Genomic DNA, 27,766 nt, shown 5'->3' with positions numbered 1-27,766 from the left:
CCTTATTTCAGCAGTAGTAGCTGCAACTCACCAAGGATCGGCAATGCAGGATTTGAAAGCACACCAAACTAAGTTCATAAACTTCAGTCTCTCTGCTTCATGCACAAGCACTTTAAACATGTGCTGCCTGCTTTGGGACCACTGGAATTATGCAGCAATGGAGGACAAAATGATGCCGCAGTGTTTTCTAAAATATGCAGCAAAAAAAGGCTGCAGCATAATGCAGTATATTTTCTGATACTTTATTATTTTTACAGGTGGTAAGTCTCTGGAAAAATGTTGCCTTATTAGTATCAGTGTAACATACAAATCCAGCAGTAACAAAGGTGATCAGTCAACCTTTGCAAAGGGCCGTCCACTTCGCAGAAACACTAGTCACATTTCTTAAAAACATTTGATCGAGCTATGGGGCCAGATCAAACAGTATATAGTACACACTGGTTGGTATAGGTTTGTACAGCTTGGAACTGCAGAACTGCTGCACTAAGCACGGCCAGGGGAAAGGGGGAGGGTTGCAATGAGACGTACAGCCCGGCCCATGGGCTGTGAAACTGCTGCACACAGCAGTGGTCCGGGTCCAGTACCGCCACACACAGCCTCGCGTCAGAGCTCCAGATGAGGTACAGAATTACACTGCCTGTCTGGGGCTGCAGTGTGGGGTGTATGGCTGACCCCAGAGCTGGGGAGTCATACCAAAAATATATACCCTATTCAGCAGGGCCCAGTATAGGATCCGAGGGCTGGGGTGTACCCTGAAGGGTGTAGCACAGACCAGAGGGTCCAGATTAGCAATCTGTAGTCTGGTGCCAGTGTAAAGAATGGTCATGCTGTCCAAAGCACCCAGCATAGCACCCTGCGGGTTCAGTATAGTGCTGCGATATATAGCCTGGTCCCACAGCTAGCGTTCAGATACTGTAGCACATGGCACAGCCCGGGGGGCACAGGATAGACTTGTATAGCCTAGTCCCAGGGTGGGGGCTCCTGCAGTGCAGCACATAATACTGCACAGACAGCCCAGTATAGCGCCAAGATGTAGCTAAACCAAGATATAGCGCTTTGATACTGAAGCACAACCCTTATGCACCCAGTATAGTGACATATAGCCTGGTTGAGGGCCTTGAAAGTGGAGCACACAGCTCAGCCGCCGAAGGTGCAGTACAGCGTTGTATATATAGCTTGATACCGGATGACCCGCTATAGTAAGGTATAGATAGGTTCCAGGGTGGAGCTTTGATACTGCAGCGCAGAACTCAGCCCCTGTGGGTCCAGTATAGTGATGTATAGTCTCATCATATCGATGGGGCTCTGGTAGTGCAGCACACAGCATAGCGCCAGACGGCTCAGTATGGAAATGTATAGGCTGATGTCTGGAGTAAGCTCCGATACTACAGCACAAAGTACAGCCCTTATGGGTCCAGCATAGTGATGTACTGACTGGTTCCAGATGTAAGGCTCTACAACAGCAGCACCCAGCACAGCACCGGAGGGCTCGAATATAGTTTGATTCCCATAAGTAGAGCGCTGATACTATAGCACAGCCCCCGTGGGTCTAGTGTGGTGATGTATAGCCTGGTCCCAGGGATAGGTTCTGACACTGTAGCACACGCACAGTGCTGGAGTGTTCAGTATAGTGCTATGTAGTTCGACCCTCACATAGGGCTCGCATATTGCAGCACACAGGGAACTCCTTATGGGTCCAGTATAGCGTTGCACAGCCAGAACCAGGAAGTAAAGCTCTGCAACTGGAGCACACAGCACAGCACCAGAGGGTCCAGTAAAGCGATATGTTGCCTCGTCCCCCCGCCCAGATAAGGATCTCGTACTGCAGCGGTCAGTGCAGCACTCGAGGGTGCTGTATAGCTTTATTCCCTCACATAAGGCTCTGGTACTGCAGCACACAGTGCTGCCAAGGGGCTCCAGTACAGCAATGCATACCCTGATCCCAGGGGTATGGCTCAGATGCTGCAGCGCACAGCACACAGCAAAGGTTTACATTTAGCAATGTACAGCGGATTGCATCAGTGGTGTTCTGAAACTAAAGTACACAGCGCAGCTCTTAAAGGGTCAGTATAGCGATGTACAGCCAGATCCTAGGAGGTAGAGCTCTGATACTGCAGTACACCTCAAAGTCCCGCAGGTTCAGTATAGCGATGTGTGTAGCCTGACCTGCAGATGGTTCAGTGTATGTATACCTTGATCCCAAGGGTAGGTCACGAATACTGCAGCACAAATCAGTATCAGAGCGCTACCTCTGACATCTGGCTGTACATCGCTCTACTGACCTTTTAAGAGCTGCGCTGTGTACTTTAGTTTCAGTGTATGTATGCCTTGATCCCAAAGGTAGGGCTCAGAAGCTGCAGCGCACATCACAGATACTGGAGGGTTCAGTATAAGCAAATGCCCCGTCTGTAGAGTGGCTGCATTTCTTCTCTTAATAGAGCGCAGCTGCGGGGTGATTGTGAACCTCTATTAACGTTTTCATGTTAATGGCAGCGTCCTTCATGAGCTGCAATTAACATGAAAACTTTAAAAGGCACACAATCACCCCACAGCCCAGCTCTATTAAGAGAAGAAACGCATCAACTCTACAAACACAGCGTGTGCCTTTAGGTGATTCTAAAAGCACACGCTGCGTTTGATGCTGCATTTCTATTGTTTTCTAGAGTGTGGCTGTGGGCAGATGGTGTGCTTTTATTTAAAGCATTCATGTTAATCACAGCTCTGCAATTAACACGAATACTTTAAACAAAAGCCCACAATGAGCCTGTGACGTGGGGGACCCGGATGAGGGGCCCCCTGGTATGCCTATTAATGTTTCTGCCCTTTTCGTCCAGCATACAGAGGCATGGAGTACACCTGAAGAAGTACGACGACGGTCCGATGCGGAGGATCGACGGGCTTACACCTTTAAGGGGGCGGATCCGGAATGGCGGCACGCCCTCCCCGAAGAGGTAAAACCCATCCCTGAATCAAGCCAGGTGTGCGAGACACCCGGAGGCGGAGTAGGAGAATGGTGGCGTGAGTGGAGAGACAGCGGAGCGGAGTGGACGGAGGAGGAAGACGAACGGAGGACGGAGGAAAGACTGAGAAGCGAGGAAGAGGAGGACGGAGAGAGTAGCACGGAAGCGGAGGAAGCAGAGGAACACCGGAGGACCTACGAGGGAATACCAGCGCGACCTCGGAGGAAGACGGGGAGAGAAGCAGAGGCGGACCGGAGCTACGACGAGACTCCAGGGGAGAAGGCGACAACCGGACCGGTGGACAACGCTGAGGGCGGCTACCGCAAGAAGCAAGGAGGCTCTGTGGAACGCGCATCGCCCAGCCACACTAACACGGAAGTGTGGCTCGACCAGGTACGGTCCAAGTTCACAGGGTGGGCAGGCATCTGGCGAGGGAAGCCCCCTTAATGCACGAAACCTCCTCTACACACCCTTGTTGTTGTTTGATGAGCACAAGGGATCACGTCACTGAGCAGGGGTATTAGCGGGCACGTGTGTTCCCCTCACCCCCTTTCCCCACACGAAGTATATCACCGAACTCTTGTACTGAGACGGGTTTTCTTTTCTTTTTCCCATACCGGCACGTCGAGGACAACGAGACGGCGGGTAAAAGGCCTACGACTCCCAGGAGGCATTGGGATCGACGCTCCGGAGGGGGAAGAACCACGACGGAGGAGGCAGAACAACCCCTACCCTTTTACCGGGTGCCTGTACAAAAACGCAGACTTTATCAAATAAAAAACCTGCTCTACCCCGACAACCCGTGTGCGTGAATCTGTTCGAGACCCCCCCTGAAGCCCCACAGAGCCCCACAGCCACACTTTAGAAAACAAAAGAAATGTAGGTGATCTCTCCTTGGGAAGGAGCACTTGCTAAATTCCTCTTCAAGTTCAAAATGCCTGTTTTCGCGCTGCAGCGGGGGCGCGAATGCTCTCTGGTATGTGTGTGCGCGCCACACACAGAGCATTGCGCGCTCGGGGGCACTGAGGTGCGCGCAAGCGCATGCGCGCAGCTTCGAGGGAACACTGCAAGTGACCCTGGCTGACACAGTTACTAGAATGGGTAAACCTGGCAACATGCCACAGCAGCTGTGATCGTTCAGCATGAGGTAACTTCCATTAGAAAGTTGTCCATAAATTGGATCTATCACCGCAGCTGGTGAACCTTGCAGGTGGCAGAATAAGTTGTTAGAGGACCCATCAAAGGCCCGTGTAAATTAATACCCTGACAAAGGAGAGAACCGCTTAGTGCGTTTTCACAATTTTTACCACTAAGAAACACTTCTTTCCCCCCACTCCAACATCTGTGTGTGTATGGTAATTCCCAGGATGTCTTGATGTATTCTTTACCCAACCTTTCATAAATGCCTGCTGGTATATGTTTTAAGCAATACTGAAAATGGAAAATTGTAACAGGCAGAGTGATTGTTCCATGTATAATCCATTCTGTTGCTGGCTTTTCAGCGACTATTAATGGTAATCTTTCCAGTTTTTCAATGCTCAGCACCGTATAGTCTGCTCCCCTCGGTGCCAGTTTGATCTGTTCATCAGTGAGATTGAATTCTGAAAACAGTGACGTGGTATTGATTAAACGCCAAGGCACATAGCCTGAACTAAGGTTTTGTAACGTCCAGCCCAATAGCATGATAGAACGTAATTGCGACTGACAATGTTGCAACATGGTGGTACAAAAGGGGTGGTGATGGACGGAGCATCTGGCCCAATCAAACACTCACACCCAGTCAACAGATCTGGGTTTAATCCATCACCGTTCTTTATCCCACTCTGCCACCCCAGTTCAGACATGGCCATATGCAAATCAGTCTGACCCTGTGCCTCATGGGAACAGTCCAGCCCGAACTGCCAAGCCATGCCTTCCCTGGACCGGAAACAAGCTTCCGAGGACCGGTTTCTGGCATTTCAGCCGTCTTCAGCCCGGCTTGCTTGAATCCAGTGGCAAAGTGAGCAAGGGACTCACGTCTGAGCATACCCTGCCAACTTATGGCGAACAACGTGGTACAAAAGGGGGTGGTGATGGACGGAGCATCTGAACCAATCAAACACTCACACCCAGTCAACAGATCTGGGTTTAATCCATCACCGTTCTTTAGCCCACTCTGCCACCCCAGTTCAGACATGGCCATATGCAAATCAGTCTGACCCTGTGCCTCATGGGAACAGTCCAGCCCGAACTGCCAAGCCATGCCTTCCCTGGACCGGAAACAAGCTTCCGAGGACCGGTTTCTGGCATTTCAGCCGTCTTCAGCCCGGCTTGCTTGAATCCAGTGGCAAAGTGAGCAAGGGACTCACGTCTGAGCATACCCTGCCAACTTATGATGAACAAAGTGGTACAAAAGGGGGTGGTGATGGACGGAGCATCTGAACCAATCAAACACTCACACCCAGTCAACAGATCTGGGTTTAATCCATCACCGTTCTTTAGCCCACTCTGCCACCCCAGTTCAGACATGGCCCAGATCTGGGACAGCTCCTCAGGGCCAAAAATGTCATAATCCGTTCTGTCCCAAGCTATACCCCCAGGTATAGGAACGGCTGTGATATTCACTGATGACAAGTCTCTTTGTTCACAAAGAGATGATTTGAGTGGCTGGAGGTGTAAGTTGATGTTCTTACTTGCTGTGTCCTTTTTAACAGATCTTCCATGTATCAGCATTCCCAAAGTTATTACCAGAGTCAACCAAAGTAGAAGAGAAAGCATACCCAACACAATCTAAAGTTCAATCCATGGTGAAACCAAAAATGTTTTATCCAGGTGATGAAAAGGTTCTGTTGATTGTTCTTTGAAAGTTCTTTTTACTGGCGTTGTTTCAGGTTCGCTGGGATCCTCTGAAAACATATCAAAGTTAATGAAATAGCCAGAGGCAGTTCTGTCAATTGTAGGGATTGCATCAGGATACGTTGAAATCACTGGAACCACTTGATCACTTGATACACTAGTGTAGTCAGACGCTACATCGTTGTAGACAGGTGTTTCTTGACAAACTGTTATTTGGGTTTCAAGAGGTACAAGTTCCATAGCTTTGTTGCTAAGTCCTTCATTTCTCACTGCAGATTCTTCAAAGGTGATGAGTCTCTCAGTTTGAACCTCTTGGATAGGAGCCAGATTAGGGCATCTGCTACATTGGCAGACTTGGCCTGCTGCTTATGATCGGCCACATGATGTGGTTTTACCAGGTCGATGGACACAAAATTGTTCTCCTTCTTTCCAGAAAGGGGCGGCAGTAACACTGTTCTTGATCCGTGGATGGCTAGGACAGGTAATGGTTGTCTGTAAGAAAGCCCAAATTCCTTCTTGTCAGCGATCTTTTCTCTGACTAGATCCCAAATCTTTGGAATCCAGACAGGCCTTGCTGAGATGGTCGGTTTCCTTTCAGTGGTTGTTGGCTTCAGGAACACGTTACTTTGTTAGTTCTTATTTCATTTAAGTCCTGTAAAACAGCCAAACGATCTTTGATATCAAAGGGCTTTTGTTCTACCACTGAAGTCTGACAATCGAGATCTGATATTATCATTCTGGTCCCAAAAAGGACTTCATATGGACCGATACCCCTTGAAGAATTTCTTGGCAGATTATTAAGACTACGTTGGACACTTATTAGATGTTTGACACACCCGTCACCCGAGCCTAATACCCTAGCTGTTATAGATTGCTTTATGTTCTGTTTTTTTCTCCACTACCGAATTTCCCTCAAGATGGAATGGACTAGAGTACCGCAATGCAACGTCCAGATTGGCCATGGCCTCCTTGTAAGCTCGAGAGCTAAACGCAGGACCCTGGCCAGAATGTAGCATGCAGACTGCGTATGTGCCGATAAAGACTCGCAAATCTTTTACAACAGTTTGTGCGTCAGCCGAGCGCTGAGGCCACATCCAAATGAATCCTGAGCATAAATCTACTACAATCATGATATATTTGTAGTTACCATCCCTCTGTAACGGACCGCAGTGATCAAGGTAAACACAAGCTAATGGTTTATCTGAAATTAACAGAGGTGTCTGCGCAGGGCGTTTCAGTGTAGAGACTTTCATCTTTTGGCAGATTTCACATTCCAAAACATCTGGTCTGTTTCCTCATGTGTGGCCACCAGTATCTCTGTTTTAATAATGACACTGTGGCAGAAACACCTGCGTGTGCAGAGGCAAGCCCTTCACGTGCTGCTAAGATTAGTCCTAATCTAAGTTCCATGTTTGGAATTACTCCATCCCCCACTCCAGTGATTCGAGCAAACTGAATATTATTTGCATCAGTTATGTATGAGTATTTGAGTGGAAAGCCTTTTGGTAATGTTTTACCACTGTCTTTGCTTGAAGCACTGACAGCTTGCATTATTTCGCTGTCTATTTTTGTTTTTGAACGAGTGATTGCAGCTACGGAAGACGTTTGCACAGCTGCCTTTGTGGCTTCATCAGCCAATGAATTCCCTGCAACGTGAACGCCATCATGTTGATGACTCAGCGTATGTATCACATGAGGGTTTTGTAGTTCTTGTTGTAACTGAACTACTTGTTCCCAAAGCAACTTATGCTTGATTGTGACACCTTTTGCATTTTTGTAACAGTTTTGAATCCAGTTTTGCAAGTATTTATAGTAAGATTGAACACAATAATACGAATCGCACACTATGAGTCTGGGGAATTCGTGATCCGTATTTTCAAGTGCCACCTTGAATGCCTCTAGTTCAGCTCGCTGAGCTGTACAATCTCCTAGAGATTGAGTTTTAGTGAATTTGCCATCGTGCCAACGACCTTTAACGAACGCGCACGCAGCACTATAAGCTAGTTTACCCCCGTAGCGGGTTGAGCTGATCCGTCAGTATAAATTATACATTCATACTGTTCTAGAGGCAGAATTTCAGTAGGCAGAGGACAATCTTGTTCGTATTGTAGAAATGCTTGTGTCTTCCTATATGGATCAAAAACGTATTCAACGTCTGTTGCAGCAAGAGAATTAACCCATTGTATCCATCTCGGATGTATTGCTGTAGCATTCGGAATGCTTGCTTTTGTCACTGCTTCTAAGGCAGGTACAGGCGTAACGACCATGATGCTTTTACCCTGTGCGAGGGCTCTCTCTTTTGCTACTGCAGTATGAACCGCTGTATTGTCTGGTTTAGAGACAGGAAACAAAGGATTGTTCATGGACGAGGTGCATGTTTCAATCACCCCTTGATATTCAAGTTGATCTAATATCTCCCTGACCTGTTTTTTAGCTTGACTGGGTACTGCCTTTGTGCAGTTGGGTGTTGTTTTAACTGGATTTTATGGTAAGGACAATCCTCATCCCATCCGACATGATTTTTGTACAGTGCAGGAGCCTGGGCAACTGCCCATTTCCTGGGATAGGTATATTTTAAATGAATTGGAATGTGATTGGAGCAGGCTGGCATAATGATGTCTTCGCCATGTGGGCACTCCCTGACAATTTGTGGTGGCCAGTCTTGTTCAGCTAGAAGAATGTCAAAACCCAGAGAGAGCCGCTCCCAAAAGAGTGCTCTTATTTTTCTAGTTATATCTAGTTATATCTCCCTCCATCCGGAGTGTTATTTCATATAACTTATGTGGGGAACTAACCCTGGTATCTGCAGTTTTAACTTGAATGTACTCATTCAAGTCCACTGTCTCTGGATGATCCTTCAAGTTCTTACAAGCTATGGTGACTTCTGCTGCGCTGTCCAACATTGTCTGAGCCTATTCCCCATTCTTGAGTTGTGTCCTGAATATCCTCGGCATGTCTGATTTTCAGACCTGCTACCTCCTTTTTGGTGAATTGAGGTGTCCTATTTTTCTGAACGCGTTGATCGTCTTTGGACTTCACGCGTTCTTCCTTGTGTTCTGACCGTCCTCTTCTTTCGGATTTCTGTGACAAAGTCTGAAAGGTACGAGAGGAACGTGTATCAGTAGCTTGATATCTATCAGGTTTTCTCAAATAATCCCTATTCCTGAGGTTATACCTCCTTTCAGAGGGCTACTTTTGAGGAGACCTACCTCAAGATTGAGAACGCTTCTCTTTAGAAGTTTGTTTGCTATTTTCCCACTTCTTTTTTTTTTTAGGAGGAGTAGGAGTGTTTTTAGTGCTTTAACTGTGTAAATCTATTAAATTTTGTATATTACCAAGTAATTGTTCATCCGACATGGCTTCAATGTCAGGTTCAGGTCTGTAGTTGGTGAAAAGCTAGCCATGTTGCTCCTGGTCTACCTAGTGGACCGAGCCTGGTAATGTGATTTATATGTTTTAGGGCGCCTTTAAACCAGAGCGCATGCTCTTGGTATGTTAGTGGAATTTCAATATCCTCGAAAGAAATGTATTCCATTGGTGGTTCATCTTCTTTGTAGAAGTGAAACATGTGTTACTGGATTTGCTTCAGGGAAGACTATCCATGAATAGAATACCTCTGTCTGGTGATATTCATGTGCCTCTATCACAAAAACTACCCCACCACCTCTCGATGTTAGGCAATTTTTATACATTTTATAGTGATGATTTTCCTTAAATTTTGAGGAATGATTATAGCATCCTCGTCGGTTTCATTAAAACCTGTTGTGTCAAAAGCTGCTGGATCAGGGGGGCGTGGCTAGCCAGCCATCATGGCAGACGAGACCTGCTAGTGCTCTGGCATTAGTCCCCTAATTATCCTGCAAAATCTCCTTACGAGGTGTCTTGGGTGATTCTCATACGTGGGGAACGGTGCGGGGACACAGAAGGGAGCTTGTGAGGCCCGGAGGCTCCCGAACAGAGAGAGCAGAGAAGGAAAACGCAGGCCAGCTGCTGTTGAGCTGCCCCGGGGCCGTGGGCGCGAAGTGAGCTCCGAGGCTCAGCGGCTGCTGGTGTGCCCTGCGGCGGCGCTGTGACACTGCCACGGACGCCGGGAGCTGCCCAGGTGTCGACCCAGTGGAGTCTGGTGCCTCTGATTAAGCAGCTAGATGGAGCGGCTGGCGACTTTGGCTGGGCCCGTTGTCCTGGGCTGCTGGCGCCTTCTGCTTGTGGTGCTCGGCCCAGAGTGGGCGGCGGGCACGCACGAGCGCTGAGACAGCAGTGGGGAGGCCCGGACTCGAGGCCGGTGCAGCCTGCCTCAGCGGTATCGGCGGAGCCCGGGATCTGGAGGGCATCCCTGCGCCGAGGCAGGGGACTGCAGCGGAGGCAGGCGCTGGAGTAGAGAACGGCTGGGGAGCCCCTCAAAATTCCCACAGTTTCGGTGAGACGGAGCTGCGGTCTTGGCCCCTCGTCGCCCAACGCGGAGGCCTACTGTGAACTGCGGGCCTGGCCTGTCTGCCTGTCTGCCGCTCTGTTGATACCCCAGGTGAGGAGTGCGGACCTGGGGCGGAAGGATGGCCTGGGAGGACTTGGCGGCGCCCGACCTTGCGGAGAGTGCACCCGGCACTGCATCTGAGACCTGCGGCGGCCATCTGTGACGCCGGGGGGGGGGCTGTCATCTACCTGCTGGAACGGAGCTGTGAGGAGACACTCCTGAGGGCCCGGAGGTAGCTGTAGCACCTGCAGTCTGTGTCCATTGTACCACAAGCTTGGAGGTGGTCTGCGCCTGGCTACTGTCCTGGCCCACTGCGGTGGTGTGACCCCAGGGAGGCGGAGTGAGCCAGCGATCCCCCCGCAGCTGATGGCATAGTGGAGTTTGTGGGGACTATAGCAGATGGTGGACAGTGTGGCGCAGTCCTGGTGAGAGCCCTGATGGAAGATTGAGGAAGGCCGCGATAGCCATTCTGCGGGGTGCGGGAAAAGGCCCCCCATCCCCCTCCCCCTCCCCGGTGAGACAGTGCCTGTGACGCCGCGCCGTGCCTGCTGTGTTAACCAAGAAGTAGTCTGCGGGTGCAAGGGAATAGTGCTACTGGTGGGTCAGCAGCGGCCTGAGCGGCTGTGGCCCGCCATCTTACGCCCTGGGTGCCATTTTGGAGGCGGCGACAGTTTGGGCGCGTCTGCAGCAGCGGTGACACACCCCCTGCGTGAGAGATACACCGTGCAGAGAGGAGGCCTTGTGAAGTCAGTGGCGGCCTGGGTGTGCTGTGCCCACCCTCTTGTGGTGCTGTGAAACCTCGTAGGGGATGGGTGACGCCTAGAACTGTGCGGTGCTGTGTGAAGGGGTGAGAGCAGTGAGACACCAACTGGTGAAGTGCACGGAGAAACATCCCAGGGCCACAAGGGGTGCATGAGTTACTAATCAGGTCGCTCCCTGGCTGGGTAGCTCCTTGACCCCTCAGGAGAGTTCTAGGTCCAGGCGACCAGTGGTTGATAGTGCTCGCCCGAGCCAACGACCGCCTGCGGATGCCAACTGCGCAACAATTAGCGATGGGCCGGCTGAGGGACAAACCGAAAGTTGGACAACAAAAGACTGACAATCTTGATTCCCTCTCGGGACGTCAGAGTGGAAGCATGGAGCCCCAGGCGGCGGCCCTTGCGGCTAAGATGGACACGTGCTGGCAGCGGTGGAGAGGATCAGAACTACCCTGGAGCAAACAAAAGAGTCGCTAGAATCACGGATTGATAAAGTCACATCGGACTTCACTCTCCTTCATGCCGATCATCGCAAGTTAGCGAACTCATTTGCCTTGCAAAACCAGACGCTCCAAGAGATTCAACCAGTGGTGCAAAATCACACTATAGCGCTCCAGGATATGATCGACGGAGTCCATGCACTTGATGATCGCATTGAGGATGCAGAAGGGCGATCTTGGTGCAACAATGTCCGTGTGGTGGGCTTTCCGGAGGGTGAGGAGTGCAGAAACCCAGAGCAGTATGTCGAGAACTGGTTGCGTGACCTTCTGCCCCATGGGGTGCTGCCGCCGCAATTTGTAGTGGAGAGGGCGCATAGAGTGCCAGCGCAGAAGCCCAAACCGGGATTCCACTTCAGACTCTTTAACTTTCGGGACCGAGACGTGGTGCTCCATGAAACCAGGAAACTAGGCGTCATCAGGGTGGGAAGTGGTCTGGTGATGTTCTCTCCGGACTACACAGCAGTGGTTCAGAGACGGAGGTGCACCTACATGGCGGTGAAGCGCCAACTGCGGGAACTGGAGTTGCCATACTCAATGTTATTCCCATCGCGGCTAACAGTGATCTCAAAGGAGGGCCCCCACTTTTTCGATACTCCGTCGGACGTCTGGGACTGGCTGGAGGAGACGGGCAGTGGAAAGGAGCAAGGCCCACAGGCCTGGACGACGGTGGTAGGAAGGAGAAGAGGTCGCGGAGGCGCAGGGGGGCTCGCCGAGGAATGGAGTTAGGTACAGTTGCGCCCAGTCCAGAGAAGATTAGACTGGAAAGGCAGGAAGTTCTTGAGGCGGTGGCGACTCTTGGAACAGTGAACAATACTAGCCGTGTGGAGTTGCAGACACACAGTGACCCGGAAACCAGTGGTTCATCATCCCCATCCACCGTGTTCTCAGAAAATTCAAATATGCCAGTAGTGACACTGCAGACAGCCGACCAGATCATGTGACTGAGAGGTGATATGTTGCTTTCCTCCATGGCCTACGCACACGTGTGCACTGCATGTCGTCTCTCTTTAGTATGTTCGCGCATGCTCTGTTGATATATGTTATTCGTTTGAAGCGCTTCTGTCACACGAAGTAATGCATGTAGATGTCCAAGAAATGTCTCACTGGTTGAAAGGCGGGATGTCCCGCACAGCTGTTGCATTTTTCGCAGTCTCCCACATCGGTGATCCGCACTGAACCTGCACGGTTACACACTCTGTGACACAATGTACACCTCTTGCGAGCACGACAGGCTTGAGACAAGGGCGCAGCGCAGACTAGTTGCGGATACTAAATGCACCCCACCGGTTCCTATACTGGACTAGCACTTCATTGCAAGTGGTTTAGCTTGCGGTTTGGACGTATGCCCTTTCGGGGATTCGCCCCACTAGTTGCATTGTTCTTGGTTTTTGTTATGTTTACGCTGCGACACACAGATACGCTCCCCCTGGTTAGTTCCTCTGGCCCCCCTGGGAAAACTCCTTCGCCCCGCGCTGCGCTAACTACTCCAGGGACATGACACATACTAACATCGCAACCTGGAATATCCGTGGTATGCACACACCGTCAAAACGTTACTCTATCTTCTCCTATTTGCAGCGCCATGCGATAGGGGTTGCCCTCCTGCAAGAGACCCACATGACACAGATTGAACTAGACAAACTCCGCAGGCGTTGGAGAGAGCAACTCTATTGCACTGTCTTCTCGGCGCATGCGCGAGGCACCCTGGTATGGGTAAGAGCGGGAATTCCCTTCATTTGTGAGGAAACCAAGATAGATCAGGAAGGCAGGTACTCCCTGCTGCGGGGGAAACTAAATGGTCAGGAGGTGCTATTAGGATCGGTTTATGCCCCGAATGTAGATCAACCCTCCTTCCTAGCGCGACTGAACCAGGTCCTCCACCCTTATGCTGGGCTTCCTTGGCGGAGACTTTGATTTGGTGCTGGGTGTGAACCTAGATAGGTCCTTTCCCCCCCTCAGAGCTGCAGCGGTAGAGTCCAACGCGCAGGCGTTTAGCAATTGGCTTACACACTGGGTGATACAGGACCTGTGGCGAGTGCAACACCCGGTAGATAGAATCTATTCGTATTACTCATCAGTCCACGGCTTACACGTCCCGTTGGACAGGATAGTGGGTTCCCAGTCCCTGCTCCCACTCATCACACAGTCAGAGTACCTGGGTAGAACACATTCCGATCATATTCCCCAGCGGTTCCAGATTAGTTGGGAGGCGGACCGACCACCCATTCCCATGTGGAGGCTACAACCTAAGGCGTTAGAGGAGGCAGAGTTTCGCTCATCGCTGGGCACGGCCATCCTTGCATACTTCGATGCCAACGAAGGGACAGCGAGCAGCGCCTTGATAGAATGGGATGCGCATAAGGTTGCCGTTCGGGGACACTGCCTGGGGACGACTTGGAACATACACAGAACGCTCTGGCGCGTCTGGAGGCTGAGCTCCTGCAATATGAGCGGGAAGGGGAATGGGGAGGGTGGGCACTCACTCAGACTGGGGCACATTCGCACTAGACACGCGGAGCTTCTAGAGATGCTGAGATGCCATAACTATGCGGCATACACAGCCAGAAAACATGCCAAGGCAGACAGGGCAGGCCGACTGTTGGCCTGGTTGATAAAGCAGGAGGGGCGTGGTGCCCCAATAGGGGCCCTTCCCAAAGCTGGGGACGGATGGTTTTCACGCAACGTGAAATACACCGCGCCCTGACGGATCACTATACGCAGCTGTACAAGGCCCAGGGCACTGGCCCCAGGCACGTCTTGGAGGAGTTCTTGGACTCTGTCCTATTGCCCACGGCCTCTGAGGATGGATCACAAAGGGGCACTTAATGTGCCCCTCTCGCTGGAAGAGGTTGTGGAGGCGATTCAGTCCATGGCATCCGGGAAGACCCCGGGGCCAGATGGCTTACCAGCGGAATATTACAAAGCATATAGGGAAACCCTGACACCACAGCTCCACTAGATGTACACTACAGCGATAGAGGAAGGATCGCTGCCCTCTTCAATGAGGGAGGTATTTCTGGTTTCTCTGCCTAAGCCAGACAGAGACCCCACAACCCTGGGCTCATACAGGCCTCTGGCGATGCTCAACGTGGCCTATTAAGTCTTTGCTAAGGTGTTGGCGGAGCGAATGGCGCCGGTAGTTCCCCACCTGGAACACACTGACCAGAACGGGTTTGTCCCAGCGAGATCTACGTCGCTCAACCTCACAAGATACTTCAGGGTGGCAGCTGAGGCTACGCGGGAGTGGCCTAGGGTGGGATGCCTGATATTGGATTTGGAAAAGGCTTTTGATTGCCTGGAATGGGGATATCTATCGGCAGTGTTACTGCACTACGGATTGGAGGTGGATGTCCTCCAAATGATAGACGTTGGACCTGGCCCTTTTTGGCAGGTTCACCCCGAAACTTTTTGCTTTTTCCTAGCCTGTTTCTGTGACCTGGTGTTGGTAATTTTAGACCTCTGCGCACTTTTTCACTGTGGTACAGTGTAAAGTGCGTGAGCTCTCTGTGTATGTGTGGTGAGTGACCTGCCCTCCCATAGGAATGAATGGGGAATATGTATGCCCATGGTAATTCCTGATGTGTGGGGAGTGCTGCGTAATGATATATGCGGCATGATTGTGTCTAGTGTAGAAGTGCCACTTTTAGAAGTTGGCATATTTGTGTAATTTGTGTCTGGCGTGTGATTGGCTGAGGCTGGCTGGTGAGCCTGGCTTCAAGAGTCTGGGAGGGTCTGCCCCGGTGGTGAATGGAGTGTTTAGCATGCTGATGTGAGGGGAGGAGTGAGCCTGGGCCTGCTTGTGGATTGACTGTCTGGTCTGAGGGTCCTGAGTGAGGATGGGTTTTCCCCACACAATGCTGGCTCAACCCCCTGGGGTGCGTCTGATGTCCCTAGCCTGGTCAGTGAAAGGAATTCCCTATAACCAGTTCTAGCTGGTTCTCACAGTGCCTGCACCCTTTAGACAAAGGATTTTGGGTATAAAAAGGGTGCTGTGACACTCTAAAAATGTTCTTGTTTCTAACTTGAATCCTGCCAGGGGCGTGCTGCTGCTTGGGCCCAGGGGAATCCCTGGGCCCTGCCCAGCCCCTGGATACCTGATGGACTTGTCCTGGACCCCTGAAGGACTTTTTGATGGACTTTGCTGCCCAGGTCTTTTGGGGACCCCTTTGCTTGGCTCTCCTGCCCCCTTCACTCATGGGGGCTGCTTTAGTGCTTATAGCGCTGGGAGAGCGCTTTATTTGGACCCATAGCGAGCGTGTCGCCATCACGCATTTTGCGTGAGGTTTGGCAGGTGCCTACCCTGCGACTTTGCCCATTTATTTTATATTTTGCGAGTGCCCACCTCGCTTCTCTATTTTATTTTAATCTCGAGGGTGCCCACCCCTCATTCTGCCCCCTTCGTTTCACCGCCGCGGGCCGAGCCGTTTGTGTTCATGGCCGCCGAAGAAAAGCTTTCCCGAGGCGCCGCGCTGTGATTAGCGGGCCGCGGGAGGCTCGCCCTGGAAGGCCGCGCCGTGATTGGAGAGCCGCGGGAGGCTCGCCCTGGAAGGCCGCGCTGTGATTGGCCCGCGGTCGGAGATGGGAGAAGAAGCATGGCGGCTGGTCGTCGGGGCTCTCATGTGCTGGAGGGAGCCCCGGGAAGGGAGGCAGCCGGGAACCTCGCCGGCTGCATAGCCTGCGGCGTGAGCGGTGCTGCGGGGCTCCCATGCGTAGAGGAGAGCCCCGCGGTGGCACCAGAGAAGAGCGGCTGAGAGTGCAGGCGGGGCTCCGGTGAAGAGGAGAGCCCCGCGCTGCTTGAGAGAGTCCCGGCAGACCAAAGAGGCAGCCAGCGTCCCCCACGGGCAGTCCGGTGAGTGGAGCTGCCAGGTAGAGAGGGGGGCGCAAGAGCGAGGCACAGCGTAGGAGTCCCTGGCTATAGCGGGACTCCCACGCGCAGAGGGGACACTTGTTTGTTACAGTTAGGGGCCTAGTTCCAGGTGGGCCATTTAGGGCGGCTCCGGTTGGCAGTGGGTCGCCCCAGCGTTGTCTAGAACCCCCGAGGCTCCCTCGGGGCACGTTTGTTTAGAGCCTGTCGAGGCTCCCACGACCACGGGGCATTGCAATTTAAAGAGCCTGTGTGGCTACCCCCCTGGCCCCATTTCTGAGCGCTAGTGCTTGGGGGTCAGATCTATTTAAGGAGCCAGTGTGCTCCCTGGGGGCAATGCTATTTGAAGAGCCTGTGGGCTCCAACGATGGGCATGTTGGCGTCAGAGCCTGTGTGGCTCCAGCAGTGGGCGCAATTTGCTTGAAGGGCTACTGAGGGCCCTGTCGCAGTTTTGTCTCCAGCTGCCCAGCAATTAGTGGGCAGCTGCACCGTTTAGGCGCAATTGGAGAGAGAGTCCCTGTGTGGGACAGAGATGGCACAGTGGTGCCAGGCCTTCTACAGCTGCGCAGCACTTAGTGCCAGCTGCAACGTTTAGGCCTTGTGACTGTTCCCAGGTGCCCAGCAAGTAGTGGGCACCTGCAACGTTTAGGTTTTGCGCCAGTGGCGCACCCCTGACTGGCGCTGCATGGCAGCGCGCCCTGACATTCTGGACACAGGGCTCTTTAGGCCCTTTATTAGATGGGGGCTGGTATGTGATTTTATTTAGGCGCAATGTGATTATCTATGTGATGGTAATTGCCTAATGTGAGTTTTGCGCAATGTGATGTGGTGCTAGGAAATGTAATGCATTTAATATGATTACGCACCTTGATCTTACACCTCTGAATGTTTTTGGGCATCATGTGTTTTTGCGCCATTGAGTTAGGTTCTGGCACCTCTGAATGTTTTTATGCATCATGTGTCTTCCTTGATTTTACACCTCTGAATGTGTTGGTTTATGCATCATGTGTTTTTCCTTCCCTGCCCCTCTGAATGTGTTTTTGATGCATTATGTGCCATGTTCTACACCGCTGATTGTATGTTTTATGCATCATGTGTTTTTCCTTCCCTACACCTCTGAATGTTGTGATGCATCATGTGTAATGTGTTCTTGCTGATACCCCTAAGTGTATTTTATTCTTAGGTGGTTGTGTTTTGCCTAGTATAGTTATACTAGAGAGGTTATGTGTCCATGCATGATCTAGGCCTATGGTTATTAGTATTGCGTAGTGTGTACCTACCTTTACCAGTAGTTACTGGTTGTGTGCTATTCTTGCTAATTTGTGCTACAGTGATTTTATATCCTTTTATTCTAATTTCTGACAGTATTTCTATCTCTAAAAGTGTTGATTCTGACAGTGGCCCTGTCTTGTGAATAATCCCGTGTGAATATTGCCCGTGCCAGTTGGCACAATATACATGTGTGATTTCTATCTGATGTGATTTTGACAATACAGAAGTTATTTTTATATAACCTTGTGTGGAGTTCCTTTTGTGGTGTGCCTAGGATGTTGTTGCTGTTGTGTGCTGGCGCAAATGCTTTACACATTGCCTCCGAGTTTAGCCTTACTGCTCGTGCCAAGCTACCAAGGGGGTGAGCAGGGGTTATCTTGGCGTGTGACTCCCTTGCCCTGACTAGAATGGTGGTTTCTGCCTGGCTTTGGCGTCAGCCTTAGCCTACCAGAAATAGCCAGTTCTAACATTAGACATGCTATATAGAAATCGCGTAGTCCGAGTGCGGTTGGGCCCTTACATCTCAGAAGCGGTGACGGTGGGCAGAGGCACTCGGCAGCCCACTGCTATTCGTGCTGGCAATCGAACCCCTGGCAGCGGCCATACGATAGACTCTTGGAGATGGTATCCTGTTGGGAGACGCAATACATCAGGTATCGCTTAACGCTGATAACCAGTTGGTATTCGTGAGGGATGTGGGGTGCATACCGGAACGGCTGACCAGCTGCTGCGCACGTTTGCTGGAGTCTCGGGTCTCCGTGTGAATGCGTGTAAATCATGCCTTTATGCTTTTAGTGAAGGGACCGGAGACCCTGAGTATTAACTCGAGGGCACACGAGTCCAGTGGAAAGCAGACACCTTTAGGTACCTGGGGATACAGATATACCGCTGGCCGGGTGATTTGTTCGATGGAAATCTTGGGAGGGCGGTGGCAGCGCTCAGGTCCCAGATACGCTTTTGGAATACGCTCCCGCTAACAACCACAGGCAGAGTGGCACTTGCCAAAATAGTCATGTTCCCCGCCTCCTGTACTATTTTGTCAACTTGCCGCTCTTTGTCCCGGCCTCCTTCTTCACTATGCTCAATAGGATACTGAGGGACGTCATCTGGGGCACTTCTAGGCACAGGCTGGCGCTGGCTAAGCTTTTCCTGCCAACAGACCGGGGAGGATTGCTGCCCCTTGCTTTGAGCATTACTACCTAGCCGCGCAGCTGCAGTGGGTTGCTCGTTGGTTGGCAGACAAGGGCAGAGAGGACACAGCAAATGCAAGTACGATGAGCACAGCGAAAATAGTATTGTGAAATAATACTGTAACAGCATGGTATGGTTTCTAAGCCATAAAATACATACATAAATAACAGACTAAAATACTCAACTGGTGCTTCAAAAATATGGCTACCCCAGTGTACCTAACCTAGGTCTAGTACGAGGGAAGAAGTAAGTATTGTTTAGCATAGGTTTTAGTTCTTTGCCAAGAATCTACCAAAGGTTTCTCTAGGTTCTAATCAGCTCCATATCTTAGAATGAAGGAGGTCTGGTATCTCTGTCTCTGGACTCGATTTCCCAACACCCCGCAAGGTGAGTCCGAAACACTGGAGCTGGATTTCTCAGCAGAGGAGGGCCGCTTCCTGATCAGTGCGTCAAATGGAGAGTCTGTTTCCTTCGGCACTTGCTGTAGTGAGCTGCGTCGGGCAAGTAGGCTGTTGATCTGCTCCAAACCACACTGCTTTGCCATAGCAAGTGAAGGTATATTTATACCTAGAAGGTGTTTAAGAATCCCATGTTTGACGTAAAGTCGGGCATATGAACTTCATCAATGAACCCCTGAGGAATAGTTGTTCATTGTAAAACTAACTGAGCTCTTGGAGAAATCAATATTCAAGCAAGGTGAAGTCCCTAACGGCTTAAGCTGGTTTTCCAAGAAATCGTTGTGACGTTTGGTGAACGGATGAAGTAGCCATGCCTGTATTTGGGTAGCATGGGCTACGCCTAAATAAGGGCTTGATTTCTATGCCTATATAAGGGCAACGTGAATTGTACCTATATAAGGGCATGAATCAGAAAAATTCAGTCGGAACCTAAAATGCCACACAACAGTAGGGGCTAATTTTATGTTTACATACCATGAGTCACTAATATATTATTTATATTTTTCTAGGGTCAATGCACAGCTGGTACACTCTACACCAGTACAATCATGGATTTTTCATCAACAGCAGGAACACCCATCTTTAACCAGGTTTTGAGGTTTAATGGAGGCTGGTTTCAGAGAAAACTAGGAAAGGTATCCTGAACCAAGATAGAGCTTACAGACTCTCCTCTCTTCTAGGGAAGGAGCACCTAGCCACAAAATAACTACAGATATATACAGCAACAAAAAACTCCATTGATCCCTGGACCAAAGGTCATCTCAAAACACTGGCAGGGCATCACTTAACACTTTCATTTCCTAGTTCCCAGGTGTTTGAAACTACTAGTCTGGAGTCTCAGCATATGATGAATAACTTTGATTGGTAATAGTACCTACCAAATTTGATGTCAGACTGTTATTAGGGATATTGTTAATTCCGTTTCAACTGTCTGATAAACGGCACGTTTTGCTTAGAGAAAAGACAGTCTCCTGGGTATGTCAGCAACAATTCTTCAAGAGAGAGAATGGGCCTGCGGATCCTGTCAACAGATTGATCTATTCCGGAGTCCCATCTCAGCTTCATGCTCGTATAGTTAGACAGCTTATTGATGAATGGGGGTGTCCTATGGTTCGAGAAGGTGGGGTAGTGACAATGTTGCTCATCTTGGCACACAGAGATCTGGGTTCTAATCATAATTTCAACATTTGATCGACAACTGAGTGATACTAAGCAAATCAGTCTTATAACAAGTGTTGTGTACTGTTATTATAATGTAATGTAAAGCAACTGTCCCGGTTTGTTACCAAACACATAATCACAACTCATTGTAACCAATTTTCCACTAGTTACCTAATTAATTGACATGCTACTATGTACAGAGCTGCTGATAGAAATACTCAATCTATAAACAAAAAGATCTCTTTGCAGACATGAGTAAGGATCTCTGTGTTTTTGCCTGAGTCTGTCTCTGATGGAATGAAAGGGGGCACAGTACAATGGTTTCAACATCTACTGTAGTTATTCCACCTGATGCTACTGCTTTTAGGGTTTCATGAAAACAAGAAGCTGATGTGCTCTCATGCTTCTGATCTTCCCTTGCATCAGTATATAGTACTTCCTGAGTTCCATATAAACCATGCATCCCCAAAGAAAATGCACCACCCTACCATTAATTATATGAGGGCTTTATTCATCTTTTTGGAAAGGATGTACTCCTTTAGCTCAGGTGATGCTTGGTTAGGCATCAGTTTTCATACTGTAGGTGCCTCCTCAGTGACAAGCTGTCGTGTAGCACTTATCAACAGACAATACAACCTCCAAAAGAAAGCCTTGTTGAGATTGAAAAGGTAACATATTTCCTCGCTCCTGGACTTACATCATGAGTCCTTTCCATTGATCTATCTAATTGGGCAGGGAGTAATGATCCCTTGACCACTCCAAATCTCTCAATATACAGAACAGACTTATCTTTCCAAGAACTACTGCTAGCCTAAAAAAATGTGCATCTTGAATTGCATGTTTCATATATGGGGTTCGTATATTGTTCTTGTAAGCCTCATTTGTTATTTCAACCTCTGCTGTGTGAAGTTCTATGTAACTTAGGGGCTGGTTCGTACTATATAATATTTTATATTTATTATACAGTGGTAGTTGCCAATTTGTAGTTATTAGTTAGGTCACTGTTTCCACAAAAGGAGTGTTTTTTGTTCCGTTAAGAGCTTTGGTGACGTGACGTAAGACAAATCTTCACAAAACTTTCCACAAAAAAAGTTCAACCACCTCAGCTCTTTCCTGGATCCGTTGAGCGGTGGCTGACAGAAACGGGGATCCCAAACGGTCGTTTCCCCCATGTTAATTCCCATATTAGGCAGCATGATAGATCTTTACACAGAAAGAACACTTTTGGGAATTCGGTGTAAATTAGTGAATTGCTAGGGACTGTTTAAACGTAAGCTAAAATAGTATTACCTTGCTTCAATTTAATATTTGTTTTTAAATAACCCCCATCCCCTCATATCCCACTCCGCCCACCCCTCCCTCGCAACCGTTCAATTGCAAATTGTATTATTCTGATAGCAAACAGAAATTTCTTTTTGAAGGGGACCATTTTTACGCCAGTTGAGGCGCGGGAGGGAAAAAAATAAAGAAGTAATATTCCAAAGTACACAACTACTTGATTTAGCGTAATACTTTTGAACTTTATGCTATGCATGGAATCCAGTCCAGCACAAAAGGACTGACAAGGAAGTTTAGGCCTCGAAGCAATGAGGCTTATCAGGAAAGAATCAGGGTAGTCAATGCACAGATAGAGAAAATGAAAAATGAAAAAAACAAAGAACGCTTGAGAAAAAAGAATGTAGTCGAATACATGAGGCAAATGCAAAGGCACCCTAATCTGTTGATGTATGTAGTGGGTGTCGTTTTGAACCACATCCTAGTACTATCAGCATAAAGATCCTAGAGAAGCCCCATCAGTAAGCGGATGTCAAGTACACAAAATCTGGACGACAGAAAAGCCCATTGAAGCAACTAACTCTACAAAGGGTGAGTCGTCAGGAGAAATCCTTTCCAGTAAAATATAATCTGACAGGGAAGGGTGGACTCAAAATAACAGGGCACCTCTGCCACCACGTATGCGGACAGCAGGTCAATTACACGAAGGGCGGTGGTTGCATTACTACAAAGAGAATACAACCCAGACTGTCTCTGTGAAGGTAAAGGAGATTTAAATAGTGAAACTGTTGAGCTACCACAGTGATTTTAAAACCATATATGTCTGGCATCCCTGCATGTGGCACTGTTACATTTTTGAAAACTTTGAGGAATATGGTCGCTTATACATATGTATGGAACGAGAAGTTAAAAAAATGTAAATAGATCAAACGTTATTTACTCTATTTGATTCCCACAACAGAAATATCATACGTCTACCTATGGGTAAATATTTTACTATCATGCTGTTTCTGTACTTGCCACTATTGCTATGCAGAATTGCTGATGATACGAGCACTCTATTCCTACAAGTGACAATTTTGCTAATGCTTCGGAAAAAAACTCTTTAGAAAGTTCAAGTAAAAACAAAAAACACATTACCAGCTATACTGGTTGATAAAGGGAAAAAGTAAAATAAGATGTTTAAGAAAGCAAAATGCGGGATCATTTAGATTCTTGGGTACACTGTGGTTGCAGAAAACAGTGGCACAAATTATATGGCAGGTACCGGATGCACCTGATTTACACTTGCATGTAAAAAAATGAAAATGGGAATGAACATGCACATTCTAATTCACGCCAAATTTTCGTGCTTATTTTTGCATTTTGCTCAGGCAGGAACCCCAGCTAAACACAGATGACGATTTCATGGCAAAAACAAAATCATGGCAAAGCACTCCCTCTCCCCTTGTTGGGGAAGGATCCAGTAGTTAGGCCTTGGAGTATAAGAGCCCCTCTGAGAGAGTCGACTGCGTTAAGGGAGTCTCATGCAACGGAGACGTGGGAATGATTCCACTTCCCCTGGGATCATACCTTACCTGACTTTGGACACAGCTTTTACTCGTCCACCGGTTTGTGCCCCCATCACCCTCCCCCACCTCTTTCATGCTCTGTCTCTCACCCTCCCCCACCTCTTACCCTCCTCATTCTTTCTCTACTACCTCTGCTCCTACCCCCTCTCCAATGAATCTCCCCCATGCCTGCTCTTTTCCTTACGTATATGTCCTTATTGTTTTTCTCGACCTAACATGTAACTATGTATCTATGCTCTAAAACTGTGTATGCTTGTAACGATGTATCCTGCAGCTATGGTCTGATACTCATGTAAAGCGCTCTGATACCTTCGGGTCTAGCCAGCGCTATATAAAACCATTCAAATAAATAAAACAAAACTTGAGCTGATCTCTAATTGGTGCTTGTGCTACACTGTGCCCATATATTTTTTATGTCAATTTCAGTACTTCAGCATGGGTCTATGTGAATGATTCCCTTAGCAGAAATCAACTGTTAGCAGCTTACCACAGAAAAGGTGTCCACAGTTTGTTTCAACAGGAAGGGTGGCCTGCTGTAAGCAAACTGGGCAGGACAAATCAGTGTAGTACTGAAGCCGGTGCTGAGGAGCCACATTATCCTGCGAAACTGCATTATCCTGCAGAGAAGATAAATATTGGTAAAAGTCAGCAATCAATTTTTAAATGTGTTTGATTATACTCTTTTACAGACAACACAATCGTACAGGAGCTTCCTTCATCTGAGAATTCTGGGACAGTTTATGAAAAGAATGTAGCCACAGCATTGAGAACCACAAGTGTTTAGCAACTACATTCATTAGGTATTGACTAACTGCTTTCCACTGGTTGGCTTTGCTGGTATTCCCACTTTCCTGCTTTCAAACTTAAGCTTGTGTTGGATTTCCTTCTTCTTCTTATGTTTGTGCCAGCCCTAAAGATTAACAAATTATGTGTGTACTTCTAATGTTTGATTTTCAAACACTTTTTTTCTTCTGGAATAAGCACACCATGAGCTGCCTCCTTCATGCACTTCTCTCCCTCGCGCTTCAGGTTGCTGTCTCTTCTCCCTTTGCTTCTCTCCACCACCCTCAGTGTTGCTTTTGCCCACACTGTCCACTCACGCCCTATATGTTGCTTCCCGCCACCCGCACCTACATGGTTGTTTCCCAGAGCGTAGTCCTTTGTGATGCTTCCCACCCAACAACATCCTCCACCAATGCTTTAAATTATAATTTTTTTTAAAATGCTATTGTGCTTCTTTTTCCTTTATTTTACCAATCCAACTCCATAAAGAAAAAAACACTCAGATCATTGTGCAGGTTCAAGCCTACACAATTAAGCATTCGTTGCACCACATTATCTTATTTTTTTGTTTCCTATGGCCATTCTGCACAGAATGGTGATGCTGTATCGCAAGGTTAAAAACCATTAGCAAAAGCAATGGAAGAACCATGGATTCTGCTCTCACCAGGACACAACAAGAAAGAAACAACTCATCACAGTCACTACACATTAGATTGTGCTCTTATACCTCAACAATGAATTCACCACCATTAAGCCTTCCATATTGTTTTTCAATGTGAAATACAAGTGGAAACACACTCGCTTTTCCTTTGCCAAGCCCAAGAAGTTAGGATCATTTGTGCTTTACTGAAGTGGAACTTCAACCGAGGCACCTGCTAGGTTTGTATTTGCAAGTGCTTTTGGTTAATTCGCAAATGCTACATCGTTGGCTAAATGTCTCATGCATATTCTACATTACAGCTGTGTAAAGGACCACAAGGTGTGCATGAATTTAGGAAATGTGATTGTTTCATGAGTGTCTTCATCTAAAACTCTGTGATAACGTGAATCCTCGTCAAGAGAAGATGACGAGAATACAAAGAGGTGAATCTCCACCAAACAGGGGTACTTCCCCTAACTAAATGAAGTTAGTGCTTCTTTGTTTGGCGGAGATGTGCTTGTATTCCTCTGCATCAATAATACATCACCAAAATTGGCAGAAACACACTTGAGAGCATTTTGTTAAGCTGTCCATCAATGTGGGAAAAGACAGGAACACCTTTGCATACTAATAAGAAAAATGAGGCGTGGCCAAATGGGTAGAGCTTGCAGATGATTTTATATATAACAACCAAAACAATAGCCAATACTGAGAATTAATTGTCTGTACTTACTTAAAGCTTAGCGTATATGAATTAAACATATAGCAGCAGTTGGATTTTAATCTATCAATGTTTGTTTTTTATTAATTACAAACTTTTTAGAATGTCGTTGAAACACAAAACACAAACACTTCATAGATATGTGTAAACCACAAAAACAATCAATAACACATGAAACAAATCAGATTAACCATAATACATACTTCACTTTGAACCCCCCCTTTCAAACTTGCTCTCTCAATCACACCACTATCATCACTCCATTCCATAAAAACCACTCATCCAATTTTTCTCAATCACACACCACCACAACCAGTCACTCCTGATCCAGTCAAGAAACAAGAAAAATGAATCCCCCGTCATAACATCACTACATCAATTTAAAACAAAAAGACGTGCAGGAATGATTCTATTTCAAAATTTGTCCATGCACGAACAACAGTAAATGAACCCAGGGATGTGGAATTTATTACAATATCTACTTGTCCATGGGGCAGGTTGCTTCATAAATCTACTTGTCCTGTAACAAAATCCACTCGTCCCTTTGGTGCCATGTAGTGCTGCCACAAATTATGTCAGCAATCTCATTATATAAGAGCTCTTATATAGCCTCTCTGATTATGCCAGGGCATATACCATAGTAGTGTTTGAATACTAGTAATCATTTTATGTTGCCACTGTTCCGCAGATCTACATACTGGGACTGAAGATGGTGGAAAGCAGTAGTTCCAGGGTTGAAATGCCCTTTTGAGTCTGTGCAAACCTTCTAACTTACATGTTTTAATGTTTTTCAGCAAATCTTCTCCAATCTTTCCCATACTGAGAAATGTTGGAAATTTACTCCTGAGAGTGGCAGACGTAAACCTTGTTTCAGAGTTGAGATAAAAGTAGTTGGAGGGAAAATGAACTTTCAAACATCCAGGTTTTCACATGAGCAAATCTACACATGCATATTTGCTCATGCTAAAATGCAGTTCATAAATATTTTGTAGAAGTACAATTTCTTGCCTTACTAATGTAAATTCTTGTGAATTCACGAAAGCCAGATACCAAAAGTGCACTTTTGAGACTTTCTTTAATAATTGGGCCCCTAATTTGGTCTGGCATTAACCATGACCTTTTGTGTTAATTAAAATTCTCTCTCTCTCTGAATCGGCTGGCCTCACTGTAAGTGACAGCATTCTGCTCTTTCAAAAGGAACATGTCAGAACACAAAGTAGTTTTGTTCAGTGCCAGTAACTAATGTGGCAGTGTGTGCTTTTTTGAGACCAAAAACAATTTTTGCGTTTGCCAATGTTTGTTATAATGGTGAGGGCCCGGCAGCTCTCACATCAATAAGGTTTTACAAAAGCCATGCCAAAACATGTCACGCATTGCCAAAACTAAAAAGCTGACCACCAATGTCATGCCTACTGGCTTTGCCAAGGCTTGTTTATTTTTGTTTCCCATAATCCTATTGAAACTGGTTACACGAATTTTCCAATATGAATATTTTTGGGAAATACTAGCATGCATCAACACATTTTACTAAATGATGCTGCAAAGAAATGGTACCTGTAATTTTACAGTAGTTTAGAAAAATGTTTTTTTCCCTACTTTCACTTTTTAGGAACATTTTATATTGAAAGCAAAGAAACATTAATCTTGCTTTCAAGCTTCTGCAAATATTTGCATCTAATCAGAGAGCATTCTGTGAGCATCATGCATAGCCTCATGTTGCTAAATTTTGAAACCGTGTGTACATATTTTCATACTGGAACCACTGTCAGTAGTGCAGTCAGACCGTACATTTACTTAGAGCGCTCACCCTAATAATAAAGACTTTCAATTAATGAACCATAAATAGAAGTTTGAACAGCATAACACATGCACACAAATATTAACTTAACTACAGGCAGTAACCTTCCCTGATCCTTAACGTGGTACTGCAAACTGGCAGCCAAAGGGTTTGTGCTGCAGGGGGTTGGGCCTACTTGTCCCAAGGACAAAATACACATTAAAACTTGTTGCCCTTGACCTCAAACAATATGTCCTGGGCATCGGGCTATAGGAATTCCACATCCCTGGAACCAAATAGTCCAATCAGTGATTTTCACAAAAACGCTTTTTCACAGGGAAAAACAAAAACAAGGTTGGATCAGCGAGGAGCCCCACCCGACGCTGGAGTGAGCCAAGTTTCTGCCCAACGCCAAGACATCACGAAGGACATACATCGATGTCAAGAAGAGCCAGGTGATCTCTAAAGCCTGTTTTTGCTGTGCTGTTCCCCTCAAGCTTGTCTGTCCCTGGATTAATATAGTGGCTGA

At 47.7% G+C, this 27,766-nt stretch overlaps 1 protein-coding gene across 1 annotated transcript in view; it reads right to left on the bottom strand.

Annotated features, from left to right (window-relative positions):
- LOC144818688 (E3 ubiquitin-protein ligase RNF170-like) overlaps positions 1–27,766 on the bottom strand; it is a 392,615-nt gene that overhangs the window by 287,919 nt on the left and 76,930 nt on the right. Inside the window, exon 4 of the mRNA XM_078676341.1 lies at positions 23,804–23,933. Within this exon, the coding sequence (XP_078532467.1) occupies positions 23,804–23,933 (130 nt within the window). The remainder of the gene's footprint in view (positions 1–23,803; positions 23,934–27,766) is intronic.

The sequence above is a fragment of the Lissotriton helveticus genome, chromosome 2_1 (assembly GCF_964261635.1).
Source record: "Lissotriton helveticus chromosome 2_1, aLisHel1.1, whole genome shotgun sequence".
NCBI classification, from domain to species: Eukaryota; Metazoa; Chordata; class Amphibia; order Caudata; family Salamandridae; genus Lissotriton; species Lissotriton helveticus.
The sequence above is the reverse complement of the archived record's forward strand: the minus strand, read 5'-3'. Positions and strand labels throughout refer to the sequence as shown.